Source organism: Netta rufina (assembly GCF_964035555.1).
Source record: "Netta rufina genome assembly, chromosome: 11".
Taxonomy (NCBI): domain Eukaryota; kingdom Metazoa; phylum Chordata; class Aves; order Anseriformes; family Anatidae; genus Netta; species Netta rufina.
The window spans coordinates 3,144,626-3,162,864 of NC_140134.1; the positions used below are offsets into that span (position 1 = coordinate 3,144,626).

The window sequence follows — 18,239 nt, forward strand, 5'->3', positions numbered from 1 at the left end:
TCCTCTAATCCAAGCTATTCAGTGTAGTCCTTGTCATCTATAAACAGAATACCACAAGAACTATTAATAAAACTGTACCATTTATGAAGAAATATCAGATAAAGCATATTACTACCATCACAATTGTCTTTTTGGTACTACTGTGTGAAGTTTAAAGAATTCAGCTTTGCCTTACCAATCATTGGTTGCAGAATGTTTTCCAACACTCGGACAAGTTGTTGGTAGATCTGAATAGCCAAGTCACTCAGTACTTGTCTATATTCAGCTAAGTCAAAATTAGTGAGGCAGTGCTCATTCTGACGAGGTGTATTATGCTTCATAAACCCCTGAATTAATAAAATAACAGAAATACATGCCTCAATAGAATAATAATAAAATCACACAAAAACAGTATTTATATATGTTCATGCAACTGACAAATAACACTTTCAAAATAATAGTTGCAGCCCCTAAAAATTCTAATTTTGAAGTTCCCATTGCACCTAATACTAGGATTTGATTTTCAGTTCTGACTTATGCAATGTCTGCTTCCTTGATGTGAAACTTTGAGTATCTGACAGAGGAACAAACTCCGCCAGCCTTCTGGCTGGTAAGACTCTTCCCTCCCACTCCAACAGGGGCATTCTCACCTGGCCATTTATAGTCAAAATCCCATTTAGGTTTGAAGAAGGAATGTGACATATCATAGCTGCCAAACTTAAAATAGCCTGCCACACCATGGTTAAAGAGATTAATATAGCCTTTTTATAGGAATTTTAGTGATTCATTACCAAACATCATAGTGATAGCAAATATTCTTCTACTTAATCTGGGTTAGCACCTTCAAGAGTACAATGCCATCTAACCTGTAGCGCCCTAGCCTGCAATAAAGTGAAACTGGATCAAATTTTATCTCCTAGTGCTTTCCAATTACATCATAACCATCATTCCAGAAATTGTAGCTGTTTTAAGAAGCTTTGACTAAATGTTGAGATATTTCAGGATTTTGTCAAAGTGTAGTGCTCACAACAGTACTGTAGAGCAAAAGAAAAGAGAGTAGGAGCACTGCTTACCTCTTCTCCACTATATTGTTTCAAACAGTGCAAAAATCGGCAGGTGTTGGATAGCCAGAATGACACCGTTTCGAAGTCATCACCTCTTTTCTGAAGATAAAAACAAACACATTTCAGCAAAGACTGATAAGGGGAGTAAAATAATACAATGTTAGACAAACACTTAAAATCCATTTTCTTGTAGCTACTCAGATTCTGATGTTTTGTAAAACTGTATTTCAGTGACATATTAGAAAAGCAAGATTTTGACAAAGTACTATTAAAACACCCTGTTTTTACAAAACCATTCTTAACTGCTCTGTGTAGTAATCACAGAGCAATGCAGCTGTGTGCTGAACAGGTGAATGGTGAGGTGGATTGAGAGCTGTCTGAATGGCATGTCTCAGAGCGTTGCAATCAGTGGCAGAGTCCAGCTGGAGGCATGTAGCTAGTGGTGTCCCCCAGGGGTTAATACTGTGTCCAGTATTGTTTAACGTTTTCATCAATAATTTGGATGAAGGGATAGCGTTCCTCCTCAGCAAGTCTTGTGATGATACAAAACTGGGAGGAGTGGTTTACAACCCCATAGTGCTGTGCTGCCATTCAGAAGCATCTTGACAGGCTGGAGAAATGGGCACAGAGGAACCCCTTGAAATTCAACAAAGGCAAATGTTGAAATTCAACAAAGGCAAATGATGTTCTGTCTGAAAATGAGGAAAAACTTCTTTACTGTGAAGGTGATTAAACACTCTGAACAGGTTGTCCAGAGTTGCTCCAGCACTCTCCTCCCTGGTGATAGTCAAAAGCTGTCTGCACAGGATCTGAGTAACTTGCTCTACGGGACCCTGCTTGATCAGGGAAGTTGGACTAGATGATCACCAGAGGTCCCTTCCAACCTCAGCCATTCTGTGATTCTGTATTCCCAAAAAAACCTTTCTGCATCACAATGACTTGTGAGAATTCCCAACACAAAGGATGGGAATGATGCATGGCCAGCAGGAGGAGCTGAGAATAATTCAGTTTTGATCAATGTCACTTACATCATGACCATTTTGGGAGCCTGATGTGGAAAACAGAACAAAACGACAAATCCTCCTCACAGTAAAACATAAGAGTCTTGTACATCTGTCTGAGTAATAAAAATTTCAGACCTCTATAGCATGCACTTCATTCTCTTATGTTTGTTCAGAAATTTCTATTGAATATCTAAGCTCCTGTTGGACTATTTACTGAATGTTTTTTTCAAAACATGTAGCTTGTTTTTTTTGAGCACATCTGTTTTATTTAAAAACTAAAAAGTCTCTACAGAGCATAAAGCATCTTTATCTCTTATTATTGCCTTCACCATACCCCATGGCCTACACTCTTCTAGCCAACTCATTGCAAAGACTTCAGGCAGTAGCATTATCATCAATAAAATCTGCAGATGAAGCAAATGAGGAAATCTGTGAACCAATCCTGCAAATGAAGCATTTTAATTAAGTGCTCTGGAAAAGACTTACAAAGACTCACTATGCAAGTGACTGCATCCGAAGCTTTAAAGGCAGAGCTCCAAGGGGGACGACTATTCAAAACAATAATAAACTAGTCTTTTTTTCATTGATTCAAAGCATCTGTGGTACTACGTGGAGAAAGTGTTATCACTGCAATTTGTTGCTTGCTAACACAACTTTTTGTAACTTCAGTGGGAAGAGTTTACTGATTAGAAATCCAGAACCAATGCACTGAAAGTCCTTTCCTCACTCCTCTAACATAAAATCAAAAGAAAATTCTCAACATTCTCCTAACCCAAGCAGACTAACCTTCAACACTTTTTTGATGCCATTGATAGTGGAAGTCAACAAGGACCGCACTTTTTGGTCATCATTAAGGTAATCTGCATGGCGTACACACATGAACAAAATATATGCAGGTAGTCCTGGAATCAGGTTGACAGCTACCCCACGTGGTTTCAGCTCTTGGGAAGAACAAACACACATTATTTTGTCATCCATAAATTCACTGGAAACTGTTATACACTGTAATTGCAACTTCCCCAGATAATTGTACATATATACATCTACATATGGCCAGTGAAAAACTAACAACAAAACTAAGAAGAATATATGAGCCACTTCCTTGACAAAATATCAGAACAGAATGTAAATGCCTGCTAAAAATATGTGGACACAATAACACATACTATGTTAATCAGGAAGGAAGATTAGGTTACAACAGACATTTAGAAATTTTAGATAGATTGAAATCTGTTGAAACCAAAATACGCTGTGCATCTTATGTTCACTTTGTTTTTCAGAGTATGTGTGAGCATGGCAGGCTTCAAATGGGAAAGATGCTTACCTAAAATAAGATTCTTGACCAGTTTTTGTTCATCTTCCTTCTTATATTCTAACATCCCCTGGAAGTCCTTTTCTTTCCGTGGAATGTTGACTGGACGAATAGGTTCGTCAATGATTTGTCCAGGTGATATGTTCTCCATCTGTCCCACTTCAGAAGGAAAATGAAAAGAAACAATATAATGTTTTCTAATGAAACTGATGCATGTCAAAAGAAAGTTTAACATTTCTAATGAAGAATTCCATCATATAAAACTAATCCATGTTTTTCTTTGGTTCAGGGTAACACCTAGCAACAAAACTCCTATTAAACAAGAAGACTGATTCCTGACAGATGTGTATTTGGGTAGCATTCTTCCTTTGAAGAAGAGTGGAAGTGTATGAATGACATCCATTAGTACACTAATGGCTGATACCCTGGATTTTATCATGTAAAAGCATGATTTTATATTAGTTGATCAAAATCAGTTGATTCCAGATTAACACTGCAAGGGTCACTGTTAATTTTTCTGCAAAATGTCAGCATTTTTTAAGCCCGATCTTTGTTACCTATTGTGATAGGTTTACCTTGACCAGCAACCAAGCATTCATACAACATCGCTACACACACTCCAGCAGGCTGGTAAAGAATATGAAGAGCAAAAGCGAGAAAATTTGTGGATCAAGGTAAGGACTGTTAGGTGAAAGAAAGAATTTTGGTTTTGAAAAGCAGAACTTGATTTCATCCCATGAAAACTACATCCTCTTCTCACAACCCTCCTAGCTGAATCTCTGCAAACTGTTGTGCATCCTGTAAATCTACTAAATGTATACACCTGTAAAATGGGATACAGAACGTGGAAATCCAAACTGGAGCTACCAGTAAACAAAGACTAATATACAGTCGTTTATTCAAGTTTAACTTGATATCACTGACTGCCCTGTTCTTTTCAAACAGTGGAGTGCAGAAGACTACAAAGTCACTAATTTCCATCTCAATATGCAACAAAACACTTAATTAGCCAATGAGTTTGTTTCTAGAGAGTGATGACCACAAAAAGCTTCTGTAATGTAAGAATCAGAGTTATTTGAAAACAAATTAATATTTTAACTTTTTAACATTATTAACCCCTTTTAAAAATTACAATGATTTTACTTATGCAGAGACATAATAAGTTCTTAGTCTCAGCAGTCCTGAGATCCTAAGGCAACTCTCTTTGAAGTTCATAAAAATAAAATTATCTTAGTGCATATCTTAGCATTCTGATATTCAAGTCTGGCCAGCCTCTGAAAAAGGAAACCTCAAGTGGAAAAAAGCAACCTCAGCATTCTTGGCTCCAGTGATAGAAAAATTCACAAAGAAAAACTGTGTAAATTATTTCTAACTGGTTCATACTTAATATTGCTTTAATCTTGACAAAAACAGATACTGTCTTTGAGTACACAAATACACCAGGTAACACTCCTTTATGTTCAAATGGTTTCTGCCTTCAGAGAAGCATCAGCCTCCTCTTACTCATTGCTTTCAAATTATGACAAATCTTCTACAGCTTTATGAAGGAACACAGAGAGCTCTGAGTGGATCTCCTGTTTTTGTAATCAATTAATACAGGCTAATGCTGCTAAAGAGTTCATGTCTTTCTGCCCAGTAAGACAGATGGATATAATGACTGGATCACAGAAAAAAATATATATCTTTCACTTTCTCTCAAAATATAAAAGTACCTTCAAGTTCACCGATCTTCTTAGCAAATACTTTCAACTGTTTCTTTAACTTTCGAACAGTTTTGTCTTGCTTTTCAAGTTGCTCCATTAAATCCTGTAAATTAGAATGAGAGAAAGATTAAGATAGGAGAAAATGTCATAATGTGACAGAGACAAATCAGTTAGAATTTACAAGGTGGTAGGAAAGCTGAACAGTGGTGCCATCCTCTGGCTGAGGTTTGCAAGCTGGTACGCTACAAGACAAATATTGCAAATATTATTAAGTTATCTGCAGCATGACAAAGGCAAAGCTTTTAGGTTTACTCTGCAGACACTCAAAACTGGGTCAGTTCTTATGGAAGGAGACACATGTCTGTGCTGCAAACACATCTCCCTAATGCTTCCTCCCTCCCTGCTCTTCCAAGTGCCTCACTGAGATAATTTTCTTTATTATTAAATAGCTATCCTGTACTTCTGCATCATTTATTCATACCTACAGGACTGACTTGTTATTAAGACCTATCCATTTTATAACAATATGCAAGAGACATCTGCAGAAAAAAACATACCTTGCATTCAAAAGTACCAAAATCATCAAACATCAAAATATACAACATTTCTTATAATGTTCTGCCATCTCCCTATCACTTACTGTCATCACATTTCCTTAAACTGGAACTGGAGTCCTACAGGAAGCTTCTTTATATTCTGTACTTGAGCAACACCAACCACCTAAAAGTCCTATTGTTTCAATAAAGCAGTATTTTTCCTTCCAAGAATACTCCCCAGCAATCCTTCTTTGAATGTGTGTGTGACCTATGCTAGTGCATTCACAAAATAACCATGTAATTAAAAAAAAAAAAAAAAAAAGTCTTTATAAAGGAACCAAAACCCCAAGCTCAAAAAATCAGAAAGTCATTGCAGAATAAGGGTTTAAAAGTAGCTTTAAGAAAATGCTCTTTTGTACGCACTTGCTTGCACTGTTAAGAAAATAAGGAACCATGAGCTTGCATCAAAAGCATCATGACAGAAACTATGCTTTTTGTAAAAGTATTGAAAAATATTAATGCAACTGTGGCAACAACTTAGAATTAGGCACAAAACTGCTCTCTGTCATGTAGTAGAGTTTATAATCTAGTATAATACACTAAGCAGTAGAAGCAGTAAGATAATAGGCCTGTTGAAAGAAGATTCAAGGCCATGCTTCGTATTCAATGCAGTGATAAATTTTACAACAGAAATCCTGCTAGTAACACAAATATAGTCAGATATAACAATTTCCAATTAAATTTAAAAATACACACAATTGTAACAGACTTTTGAAAATATGCGTGAAGGGATGTGATTCCTGAACAACAAATATATGAGGAGAAATGCAGTTCTTTCTCTGGTTCCTCTAAACAAATTAAACATTTCACATCTCATTGAGATCTGGAATCTCATAAATTATACTCTTTCAAGTTTAGGTATTGTGCTCTATCTACTCATTATCGTTAATTATTATGGAGATCAATTATTTTTATTATTTCCCCTTTTATCCTTAAGATTTTTCATTTTTGAAAAATACTAATTATAAACATCCTGATTAAACAGTTTAGCATTTTGATTCTGATAGATTTGTTTGCATCAGATGTCAGCACTGTAAGGAGATCCATGAAGAAATTCAAGCTAAGATTTTGCTATTCACATCTGCAGGCAGCATTCATCTCTGCATGATCAGGCCTCTATTTTGCTGAGCTGATTTTAAATGTATCAAAGTTTTAAAGTGAACAGTGAACCTTAAAACTGAGCATCTTTTGCATCACATACTTCTTTTTCAGGGCATAAAGTGGGTATTAAATCGTGATCAAAAAAGAAACTGCTTTGCTGACAATGCAAGACATATTAGTAACAAAACTATGCATCAAAAAGATGCAGACACAGATTACAGAGAAGACACTAAGACTAACAAAAAAAGCAGTGAGAGATGTAATTGGCATTGTGAAGCTCTCTGCAGGGAATCTCCTTTGAAAGGCAAGAAGGGAGGCAGCCTGCTTGTCAATTAGTGGGGTCCAGAAATAGCGAACGAGACAACAGAGGAACAGGGTTCACATGATCTACATACAATCATCCGTTTGTAAAGTGAAATCCGGTACGATTGATACTTCTTGGGATCATCTGCATACAATTCCTCATAAAACTGTAAAATAGGCAGAGGATTGTTTTTCTCCCTCCTTTTGAGACGCTAATACTTCAGTAAGCACTATATAAATAAATGAAACGAGATTTAAACATGTTCAAGGATCTCTAATTTTTAGGTAGTTGAGTTCTTAGGTGTGGTGCTGACTCCAGCCTCTCCCAGATAGAAGTTAATGTAGATGAGTTGCAGAACAGTCAGATCTTTTAAAAATGGCCTGTAATAATACCATGAAAATCTGGAATGTAACCTTTGCCAGAAGCTGAAAAGGACAGTTTCTTCTGGTAATAAAGATGGGATTGCAGTAAATACTGCAATTCTAATATCACATCTGGAAAACCTGTAAATAAAAAAACAAAAACAAAAACAAAAACAAAAACCACAGCCTCCTACTTTAGGGCTAGGAGAGGAAAAGAAGTATATTCCCAACTTGGAACCTTGCAATACTCAAACATCTGAAGTGAAATACTAATGAATGAGTCTACATTTAACAGGTAAAATTACATTCACTGTATTTGAAAAGAAGGAGAACTCCCCTGAGATGTAATTACATGTCTTTTATCTTGGGAACTCAGAATGTGATGAGTAGTTCTCTTGGTGGAAAAGAAGGTTAAAACTCATAATGCATGACTAAGCAGCAGGAGGGAGCTGTCCAAGATAGAAACAACCACCATTTACCTTTTCCAGTGAGAGACAATTTTACAATATACTTTCAACCAATTTTCCAAGATCTATTAGATGAATTATCTATTGCTGTCCTCAAAACATTTGGTTCTAAGACAACAGCCCTACAACTAAAACTTTTCTAACATATGTAAGCAGGAAAGACTGCACTGTGGCTTGATTAGAGGAAGAAATTACACTCAGAGCTAGGAATTTTCTCCCTGAAGTAGTGTGGTTCATTCTACTACAAAGAAGAAACTATACAGAGAAATTCCAGGCTAATAAACAGCGATAAACCAATGATATTTCAACATAGGTCTCTTTGGAAAATTTCCCCAGAAATGAACTAGGCTGTACATGATGAACATGTATGCCTTCACCTGGAAAGGAGTTTCACTTGACCTTTCTTTCATATGAAAATATTGTGCAGTCAACAAGGAACACCAATCAGCCAAGTGACTTCTAACCAAGTTTCTTTTTCTGGAACTGTTTCTTTCTATAAAACATATTGAATAGCTGGAGCTTATAACACAGTGCATAATCTGTGTAGCTTCAGGCAGGGAGGGAAATGGGAAGACAAGGTACATTGAAGAATTAAAAAACTATATTTGTGTTTTTCAACAAAATAAACTAATGTACTTCAGACTAAACACCACTGCTTGCCAATAATTTTTTTATGACTTCCATGGATATCAAACATTCTATTTAGGGATGATTAAACTCATCAGTTGAAACCACTTCTGTTACGCTGGGATCCATGAGCTTTTTCCACACCACAAGCTAACAAATTCCCCAAAATAATATGAGTTCATCAGCAGTCATTAGTCTCTCTCCCCCATTAGCTTACCTAAAAAAAACCAAACCAAACCAAAACAAAAAAACTGCAACTCAAGCAATTTTTTTTTATGGAAGGCTGCCATCTGAAAATTGGTGAGAATTTACAGGCACAGACAAGTCTGCGAATCCCCATGCCTGCTCCAGCAGCATCATTGCTCTTACCAAGTTTTCGTTTGTCAGCCGGGTGATCTCATGCTGCAGGCTGGCTTCAATCCGGGCCTCTGGGGGCAGCTGCAGATTCTGTGCCAAGAGCTGCTGCTGGCGATTGTTTTCTTCTTTCAGACTTTGGATCTCTCCTCGCAGTGATTCCAGTTCGTTCTCGTGGCTCTTCTTCTGCGACTGAAGCTGAGACTCCAGCAGCCTAAGGAAGTTGAGCAACAATTGTAAGTACACACTCAGAAAGTCACATCCCAAATTCTCAGAGGGAGTCTAAAGCTTTAGCTGCTGCTCAGGAACAATTAGCTATGGCTTGCAAAGGAAAATGAAAAAGGCAGAGTACTCTTTAAACCCTTCAATATGCCTTCTAATTAAATTACGTTTGTATGATCAAAAAGTGGAGAGAAACTAATGGTGACAATGCTTTGCATTTCCTTTGTGATTGAACACATACTGCATGTATGGTACCACGGAGAATGTGTGGTAAGAAAAGCATTACTACATCTTCACAGACTGCCTCTGTTTTTAATAAGGTTAGAGAGGTTCTACCTCTAATCAAATCATATAAACTGTGTCAGATGAAGACAGTGTATTCTCTTAAGCTAGGTCCCTGTGATATTAACAATGGAAAATCTTTTTTTTCCGTCAGAGTTCAGTCAGAAACCATTTGATTACAGTAAAATAATAGTTTTTACTTTTACGCTAAAATAAACATTTTGAAGAGGGTTGTCATTTATACAGGCAGGTTAACGACAGAACCAAACTCAGGACTGAGATACAGGATCTCTACTTTACCCTTGCTACTGACTCACTCTTTCCCCTTGAGCAAATCACGTCTCAAATTCTTCTTATGTGAAATGGGAATAACACGTAAGAACCTTCTTCAAAGCAGCACTGTGTGGATTTAGCTCCTGTTTGCAAGGCACTGTCCAAGTGCTCTGACTCATTATTTCATAAATATACACACACAGGATGTGACACTACTACAGGCTTCTAGTGTTCAATTAGACAATCTTTCAGGGTTTAAATATGCATAAGGCAGGCACATTTATTAGTAACCAGACTGATCAAGCACGCGAAGGCAAGTAGTCATTTACTTGCATTGCTCTGCCATTTACTATAGAGCTTGTTGTCTCTACAGTGCCAGCACAAGAAAGAAGACATACAGAGTGATCACTCTCACGTCACGCTCTGCAGAACACTTGCTCTAAGTTAGACCTTCACAGACTGACACAACAGTGTTAGGTTCAGAATTTGTAAGCACAAGGAAAGGAAAGACTCCAGTTAGTAGCATTCGTTGCAAAATAGCTCCTTTTGTAGTTACTGCTACCAAACGTGTATATTTAAGAAAATTAGCATTGCAAATCTGTTGAAGTAGGTGCCAGCACACAACTACGGACCACTCTAGAAGTCTGGGACACATTTAGGAACAGGGGGCCCAGGCATGCACACAGCCAGAACTGAACTCCCTAACCAGGCGAATTGCACCAGTGACCTGACCAGCATGTGGCCTTTGCAGCAACTGCAGTGATTGTACTGAGGTCTGAACAGCACCAGGATGAACTAGAGATAACTTCTCTCTTTGTTGGCTTTCATGTGTTACATTTTGAATCTTGCACAGAGAGATGTGGGAGAAGAACATTAAATTTACTGAATTTGAGTTGGAGTAAGGGGAGTAAGATACAAATATTTGGAAGTAAAGAGTATGCGGAAGCTTTTCCAACAGTAGCTTTACAATTACAGAAACAATTGCACTACTTTAGGCTGACAAACTGTACAGGACATTGATTTTGATATCCAACATAAAGGCAGACAAATAATACACGGTTAAAAATCTCTTCCAGTTGTGGATCTTCTGGTATTTTATAGTCCATTTTTGTGCAAGTATTCTTATGAATCACCTATTAGTTGTTGCCACCGTCTTAACTTCTTAAGGAATGTAACTTGAAAAGTAGACAAAGTTGGGGACTAAGTTTGAGAAAACTCTAATTTGCACAATGTATGATGATTTCCTTCCAATGAATATTTTTTTTTCTAAGCATAAGAAATGCTGTAGCTAAAGCAAGGGGCACAGTTAGCTAGAAAAGAAGATGCAAATGAAGAACAAACATTCTGAGAAGTCTGGTAACCTGTTGGCTTGTTTTAACCCTTCATAAACCAGCCAAAGTTCTCCGTCCTCATTCAGCATATGATAGTCCTGGGGAGATTGCCTTCCAAGAAAAGTGTTTAAAAAATACAAGAGAGATACATGATGGTGATGAAATGACATGTTAAGGACATTACACTCTAAATTACAGTTACTAGAAACGAGAAAGAAAAAATGTTCTAAAACAAATTAGCAAAATACTTCTCTTGTTTCTAGGTATTTCTTCTAAGTGATGAAATTCAGTTCTTGGTGTTAGCCAAACTGGTTATAGCATTTCATGCTGTTATAATATATGTATTATGACAGTCTGCTGTGACAACTACTGGACAAAAGGTAAAAAAAAAAAAACAAAAAACAGCATGGTGAATGGCACCCAGTTTGAACTACATAGCCCATTAAATGCTAAGAAAATGCATATCCAGGAAGCTTGATTTTGCACGTCCCCATTATTTCTTAAGCATTTCAAGTACTGCATACAGCAGTTTTACTAAACAAATCAAATTATATCACAAGTGTTCTCTAAGACTCTAGACTTAGGTGAATGCAGCTTACTGAACATGATACACTAAGTGTATCAAAGTACATCCCCAAATGATTGTAAATTAAATAAAGAGAACTTGTACCTGTTTGTTTCCTTCAATCCAATATATGCCTGTGCTATTTCTCCTTTGTCTTTCATCTTCTGTACATCTTCCAAGAGGATAGTAGAATCTGTCATAGTATTCTGGAAGAAGAATGATGATGATTTCCAGGGTAAATTTAACAATGCAATTGTTCTTTGAATCCATATTTTTGTTACTTTACTCATGGGGAACACCTTACTCCTTGAGTAGCATCATCATGTGTATTTGGGGAGCAGGAGTTTAGTCTATAATTTCAACACCCATTTGGTATATCTTTTAAAATGAATCAAGCACCATGCTAAAATATCAGTCTATCTAGTAAGCAGTAAGTGTGTTAACCTCTTTTCATTTGTTTGTCATATAAAAGGAACAAACAAATTTCATGAAGTCATGAATTTGCATTTAATTTCATATTACTAGAAACAGCCACTAATACTGAAATTCAAGAAGCATAATTTCGCAACATGTTATTTTTGAATCTCATAACAAGGTCCTCACTTCATATATTTTCAGTGCTCTGACAAAGCAGGAAATAATTTTACAAGGCCTGGAGATTTTTTAAGTTAGATATAATCACAATACTATTTTTGTTTCAGTTTTGAATGTTTACCATGGAACTTTTGCTTTTTCCTTCATTAAAATTTGAAATACACAACAAATGTTTACAGTCGACTAGGCCAGTCTAATCTGAGTCATTGCTCTGAATATAATTACAGTGAAACCACAGGACTCCAATGAACGTAAGAGATGCAATTTTGACTTTTCTTTTTGACTTCAAAATGATTAAATGCTATTTTCCTGTGTAAAATTTTAGAAAGTATTCATAATAACAACTTTGTGGACATAAGTTTTGGAGCATAGGTCTCTATGCCTAGTGCAATTCATGTTATTTAGTATAAAAACAACTAAAACATTTAGTATCCTCAAAGAATTATTCCCAACATCATTATGAGATTTTTGTGATTTTTCTACAATTATTTTAACACACATTAAAACTACTGAGTCTCACCTGCCAATTTATCTAGCCTTAGCAAGTTGTGCTTACATGTATTTATTACTTTTGTGCTGATGGAAAGAAATGCTAATTACTCTTACATCCTCAAAAATACCCTACATGCTGTAGTTGTAATACTTAACAGCCCTTATTTAAAGTCAGTTCAGTTCCTCATTTTCCTAAATCCTCATATTCCTAAATGTACTAAATTTTCTAATTAAACATTCAGCAGTTCCTGCCTAGTATCTTCAGATCACAACTTGAGTCCTGAATGTGTGTATCTCACAAACACGTTATTTGGATAAAAAGCACTATAAAGTAAGGTTATTCTTCCTGTTCTGGAATGTTTTGGTGAAATTTATAGATTTTGCAACAGAGATCTGACTCCTAAATCACAGTGCTGCACATACTCTTCAAACAACCTCAGCAAGATACATCGATTGAGCTGATCAGATAGCTACATGAATTGTTCCTTTCATGTTCAGGTTAACAGAAATCAATGGTTCAATTGTTAAATCTGCTCATTTTGAAGTAACTTATTCCCTTGTGCAGAGGGGGACGGTGGGGACACAGGAAAGGGATAATGAGAAAGGTTCTGCAATAATAGCAAAACAAATTACAAGAACAACTCCAAATACATTTAGGTTACTTATGAGAAGCAGGGAAATTACAGTTCAAATATTTGTGTTTTGTCTGTTTGTTTGTTTTATAGCATTTAATAGTTCTAGTTAATAACTGTAGAAATAAAACAAGTACCTTATCCTCCTGGCAATCAAATTGGAAGGCAAGAAAGAAGAGAAACAAATCATTTAAAAATTCTGTCTGCTGCAACTGTCCAACCTAACAAGCAGAAGGTATCTGCAAACTGGCTTTTAGCCATCCCACCGGTCACCTTCAGATCTCCCAAAACAACACTTGGGTCCCACCATTGTTAAGAATAAATTATTGAAGGGTTTACTATTAAAGGATTAATTTATAATGTTCCCAATATTATAGAAAATTAGTGTTGTTTTCTTCATAATTAAGCATTTAGAACAAGATAAGTACACCTTCATGCATCACAGACTTTCAATTGATTTAGGACATATATAAACATATTTCTGCAGTAACAACGGAAAGAGAGGACGTATCTGTTAATTCCTTGCCGCCATCATGAAACACTGGCTCATAACTCAGTTCAATAGAAATAACTAGTTAATAATTTACCTGATAACTTTTTAGGCTGAACAACTTATTCTCAAAGCTATTACTTTTCTAAGTATCTCATCATTATTTTTTTAAAAGATACACATTTGAGGGGTTATCTACTCTTCTCAATCATATTACACATATCAAGCATAATAATACCGAATTCATACACCTTCATGGTTACCTTTACACAATTTTATTGTTACTTATGCGTAATCATTTACGATCCTGCTTAGATTTAGCAAAAATTGGTCCTTGCACTTCCTGCTGAGCTATTAATTGAAAAGAATTCCTGCAAACTGAAGTAAATTTTCCAGTCAAGCTACACAACTCACTAGAGATATGATGCTGCGCCAAATGAGATTTCTGCATTGTTAAAAGGGTCTGAGGAGATCCAGTCAGACCGTCAGTATCTGCCAGCCTGGTATGATCTTTACATGACTGCTGGTAGATAACCCAAGGCTGGTTTATTGAGAGAGTCTCCCAGTTTGGACTGCTGCAATTTGAGCACTAATACTGGATCAATGGATTATACTTAGAAAGGCTTTGAAACGTAGATCATTTTTTCTACCTTTACAAGCATGTTGTTACACTAAATCGAGCACATCAGTTATGTAATGTAGCTTTACTACAGAGCACATTTGCTGACTACTATTTACCTTGGGTTGAATCGCCTCTTTCTGGCTGACCAGCTGAGACCTCAGGATGAGGACTTCTTCCTTGCGTACTTCAAGTTCCTCACTTACTGAAGTTAGCTGATCCAGGAGGACTCTATATGCTGGGGCACCAGGAGCAGTTACCTCTGGAGATCGTGTTTCTGTGAGGGCCTTCTGCAGCTCATTCAACTCATTCTTCAGTTTTTTATTCTCAGATTCAAGTTCTTGACGCTGCAATAAACAGGGACAATCCCATCACCCAGCAGCATGGTAAAAATCGAGTAACTGTAACACACCAGTCAATCTCTCCCCTGTCCCCAGCCTCCTGATGACTGTGAATAGCATGCCTGAGAGGATTTCACTGATAGGGCTACCTTTTGTCTCAAGTGCAAAATCAGAACTCATATACATGAATCATACACATTTGAAGGAAAAACAATTACTATTTTCCCCCTATTCTTCCTTTAACAGCAACAACAAAGTAAAGCTCCCAACAAACAGCGGACAGCAGGCTAAGAAGATTCTGCATCATTCAGAGTTATTAGGAAATACTTGTATTTTTAGTGATCTAAAGTATGCGTAAATTTAAATAATGTGTTTGGAATCACATCACTATTTTTGTGCAAATTAACTTGCAAGTTGTGCTAACTATTTCAAAGTGAAATACCCCTGTTTTAGGGTGATCTTTTTGTTTTGCAGCCCCAGCCACACATCCTATACCTCAAAAAGGGCAACCATACAATAAAACACTAGCTGAGAAATTTTTGTTCCAGTTTTTCCTGCTAATATGCTGAAACAGTGAGGCCGACGCAATATGCTATGCCAGCAAATAGAATTGCTGGCAATATTCTCACTAGAAAGTAACAGAAAACTCCTTTTTATATTTACCTTGAGTGACTCATACTCCAACTCCGCACCTCTTATTGGAGGCCTTTCCTCCTCCTGTGATATAACATAGACAAGAGTGAGAAAACAAACACACAAACAATCCTTTCTGTTCATTAATATAGTTGAAGCAGAAAAATGAAAAGGAGCTGAAATTATTTTCCTACAAAACTGGAAAATACTCCTTCTGGTACTCGTGAGTACTTTAAGTTGAATACTGGCATTGTCTCACTTATTTATGGGTTTGTGACAGTTAATTGGTTAATGTAAATAAAATCACGTACAAATCATGATACTGCCATTGGTAGTAAAATGGAGCAGGATGAGTGCCAGGATGCTCAAGATATCCACTAGCTGGAAAGGAACAAGAAACAACCACCAAAATTGGTTTAACATTTTCATAAATAGAGGCCAAATCAGAGGAGAACTTCAAATAAAGTCTTGTAAGCAAGCATTTTGGTTCTGCATCCTGATTGAAACACTTACTCTGCCTGCAAGCATTTCTTTCTCTGCCTAAAAGTAACATTTATTCTCTCCAGTGTTTAAGAAAAGTGCTATAATGCTATTCTTTAATAAAACCAGACTTTTTATTAAAAAAAAAAGTCCCAAGTGCTTTTGGTTACTGCTAACTTCTATCATAGGATCTCAGGAACCTTCAAAAAGTAAATCATCAGTCCCTAGCATAAAACTTGTGGAAAATAAAGCAAGTACTAGGGGAAGATACAGATTTAGTTAAAGCCAGTCAGCAGTTACACAGCTGATATTTCACAAGAAGGGATACGCTAGAGTCAGCATTTGATCAGCTAGAAGGAGTCCACCTTAGCTTTAGCACGAAGAGCCTGTTCTTCCTTTCTGTCCAGTTCATCTTGCAGGGATTGCTTTTCTTGCTCCAGCTCTGTAACCCGTTTCTGCAGCTTGAGGAACAGAGACATGTCCAATGGTGCCTTTTTCTCACTTGGTTCCTGCTTTAGAAAGAACAGAAGAAAGTCAAGAAGTATTCCACTTCCACAGCAAAAGGAAGCACTACTGTGAGTAAAGAAGGGAAACAGACTGGGGAAAAGAAAGGCACATAGAAATGTTACTTGATTTTGATAGTTCACTACTGGCATCTAAAATGTTTCATCAGCTGTCAGAACGCTATTTCAAAAGAAGGATCTACTAGCATAAAACATATCTAAGCCTAAAGCCTAGCGAAAGAAAGCACTAGAGACAACCTAGCAGACAGGAGGTCTACAATTAAGCATACCTTTTATTCTTACTTGTTTGGAGGGGGGAAGGAGAAAAAAAAGTCTGTGGTTAGACTCACTAGGAAAGCAAACGTAAGCAGGCACTTCTCCTTTTTTCCACATTTTAAATTATACCTCCAGTAAATTCTTCAGATACAGAGAACTCTCTCTCTGAGTGTAGATTTAGATCCTTGATTAACCAGGGTAATTTAGTGGGATGTGACACAAAAAGGTTCTAGAAGATATATTTTATGCCTTTTTCCTTTTATTATGCTAATTAAAGGGCCTGTTCTGGGACTAGTACACTAGCTTTCTTGCTATTTTCTGGGCAAGGACCAGCATTTGTAACCTGAAGATGCATCAGAAATTGTTCGTCAGCCATTTTGTACTTTATGTAGCAAGAAGATTAAAGCACTCTCTATGAAGTGCACCATAAAATTTTGAAGCCTAGAAAGGCAACTAGAAAATTAATAATAATGACTGTAGCAGTTAAGCAAGCACAGTCATTTCCACTTCATCTTCCTGTTGAGGGAAAGACTCATAAACTATACCAACAGCTCAGGAAAAAGAAAATGGACTTTGAGCTTCTAGCTTTATTGTTTTATAATGAGACAGTCTCTACCTTTTGGTATGGTTTTGTCATTAATCCGTATTATTAATCTAGAATCATACTGGAGTTTGAAATTTTAAGGGGTTAAATGAATACAATTTAATTTTCCTAGTGCTGCGTTTATTTACATTCCTGTGTTACCTTTTTTTTTTTTTATAAAAAAAAAAATTACATTCAAAAAAACAAAACTGGCTCTAGAACAACAATTAATTATGTCTATTAGCCAAAGGAAAAGATGACTTTTGGCTCGTATGTGAGATCCAATCGCATGAAGTTGCACTGCCTTTTTCCTGACTGTCCATAAAGATAGGAGCACCTTTCTGAAACAATTCTGCAAAGTGAAATAAGTGGGAAGGCAAACTCTGAAAGCCTCTGCTCAGAACAGTGTCAGCATGAATTTGTCATGGTATTTGCATCACTTGCAGAAAATCACTTTCTGTGGAAGCTTTCAGAAACAGTAACAACAGCCTGTAAAACCAATTGTGGAGATAACTAACCTAGACAGAGGGCAAATGGAGTGAGTTGTGGGATTGCTCAGTTAAGAAAATCTCTAGTAGGCACAGGAAAAGCTTTGCACCTGCCAACTGCCAAGCATAGACCACAAACTTGACAGCTCACTGCTGTTTTCGTAGTCTCACTCCTGTGGGACTGAGAAGGGAGAAAGCGAGGAGTTATCTTGGAACATACTGAGAATGGCTTGGAGTTGCACAGCACTTATTCATGATTATTACCCATTAAAGAGACTCATATTTCTGAATATTTTAAAATAATCTGGGATTTGTATTACTGCATATGCCAAGGGAAAGTACATTCTCCGAGTGAGCTCAGCCACTGATCAATGAAAAGCTGTGGTTTTTGTTTGTTTTGTTATTGCTGTTTCTATTTTTTTTTAAAACATTACCTCCATCCTCAGTGGTAAGTCTTCTGCTTCTGTGATCTCAGAGCTAAAAGTATATTCAGATTCATTGCTACTGTGAGTCGAATCCGTTCTTTTGTGTCCAGGCTTGGGGATGCTCTGGAGTGCAAATG

At 36.7% G+C, this 18,239-nt stretch overlaps 1 protein-coding gene across 1 annotated transcript in view; it reads right to left on the reverse strand.

Moving 5' to 3' along the window:
- The window catches only part of MYO5A (myosin VA), a 102,151-nt gene that overhangs the window by 8,097 nt on the left and 75,815 nt on the right, over positions 1-18,239 (reverse strand). Inside the window, exons 25-37 of the mRNA XM_084293118.1 lie at positions 18,112-18,225; positions 16,193-16,336; positions 15,378-15,431; positions 14,493-14,720; positions 11,652-11,752; positions 11,012-11,092; positions 8,889-9,087; positions 7,155-7,229; positions 5,072-5,165; positions 3,372-3,518; positions 2,834-2,988; positions 1,053-1,142; positions 176-326 (exon numbers count right to left, since the gene is read on the reverse strand). Coding sequence (XP_084149244.1) covers positions 176-326; positions 1,053-1,142; positions 2,834-2,988; positions 3,372-3,518; positions 5,072-5,165; positions 7,155-7,229; positions 8,889-9,087; positions 11,012-11,092; positions 11,652-11,752; positions 14,493-14,720; positions 15,378-15,431; positions 16,193-16,336; positions 18,112-18,225 — 1,633 coding nt within the window. The remainder of the gene's footprint in view (positions 1-175; positions 327-1,052; positions 1,143-2,833; positions 2,989-3,371; positions 3,519-5,071; positions 5,166-7,154; positions 7,230-8,888; positions 9,088-11,011; positions 11,093-11,651; positions 11,753-14,492; positions 14,721-15,377; positions 15,432-16,192; positions 16,337-18,111; positions 18,226-18,239) is intronic.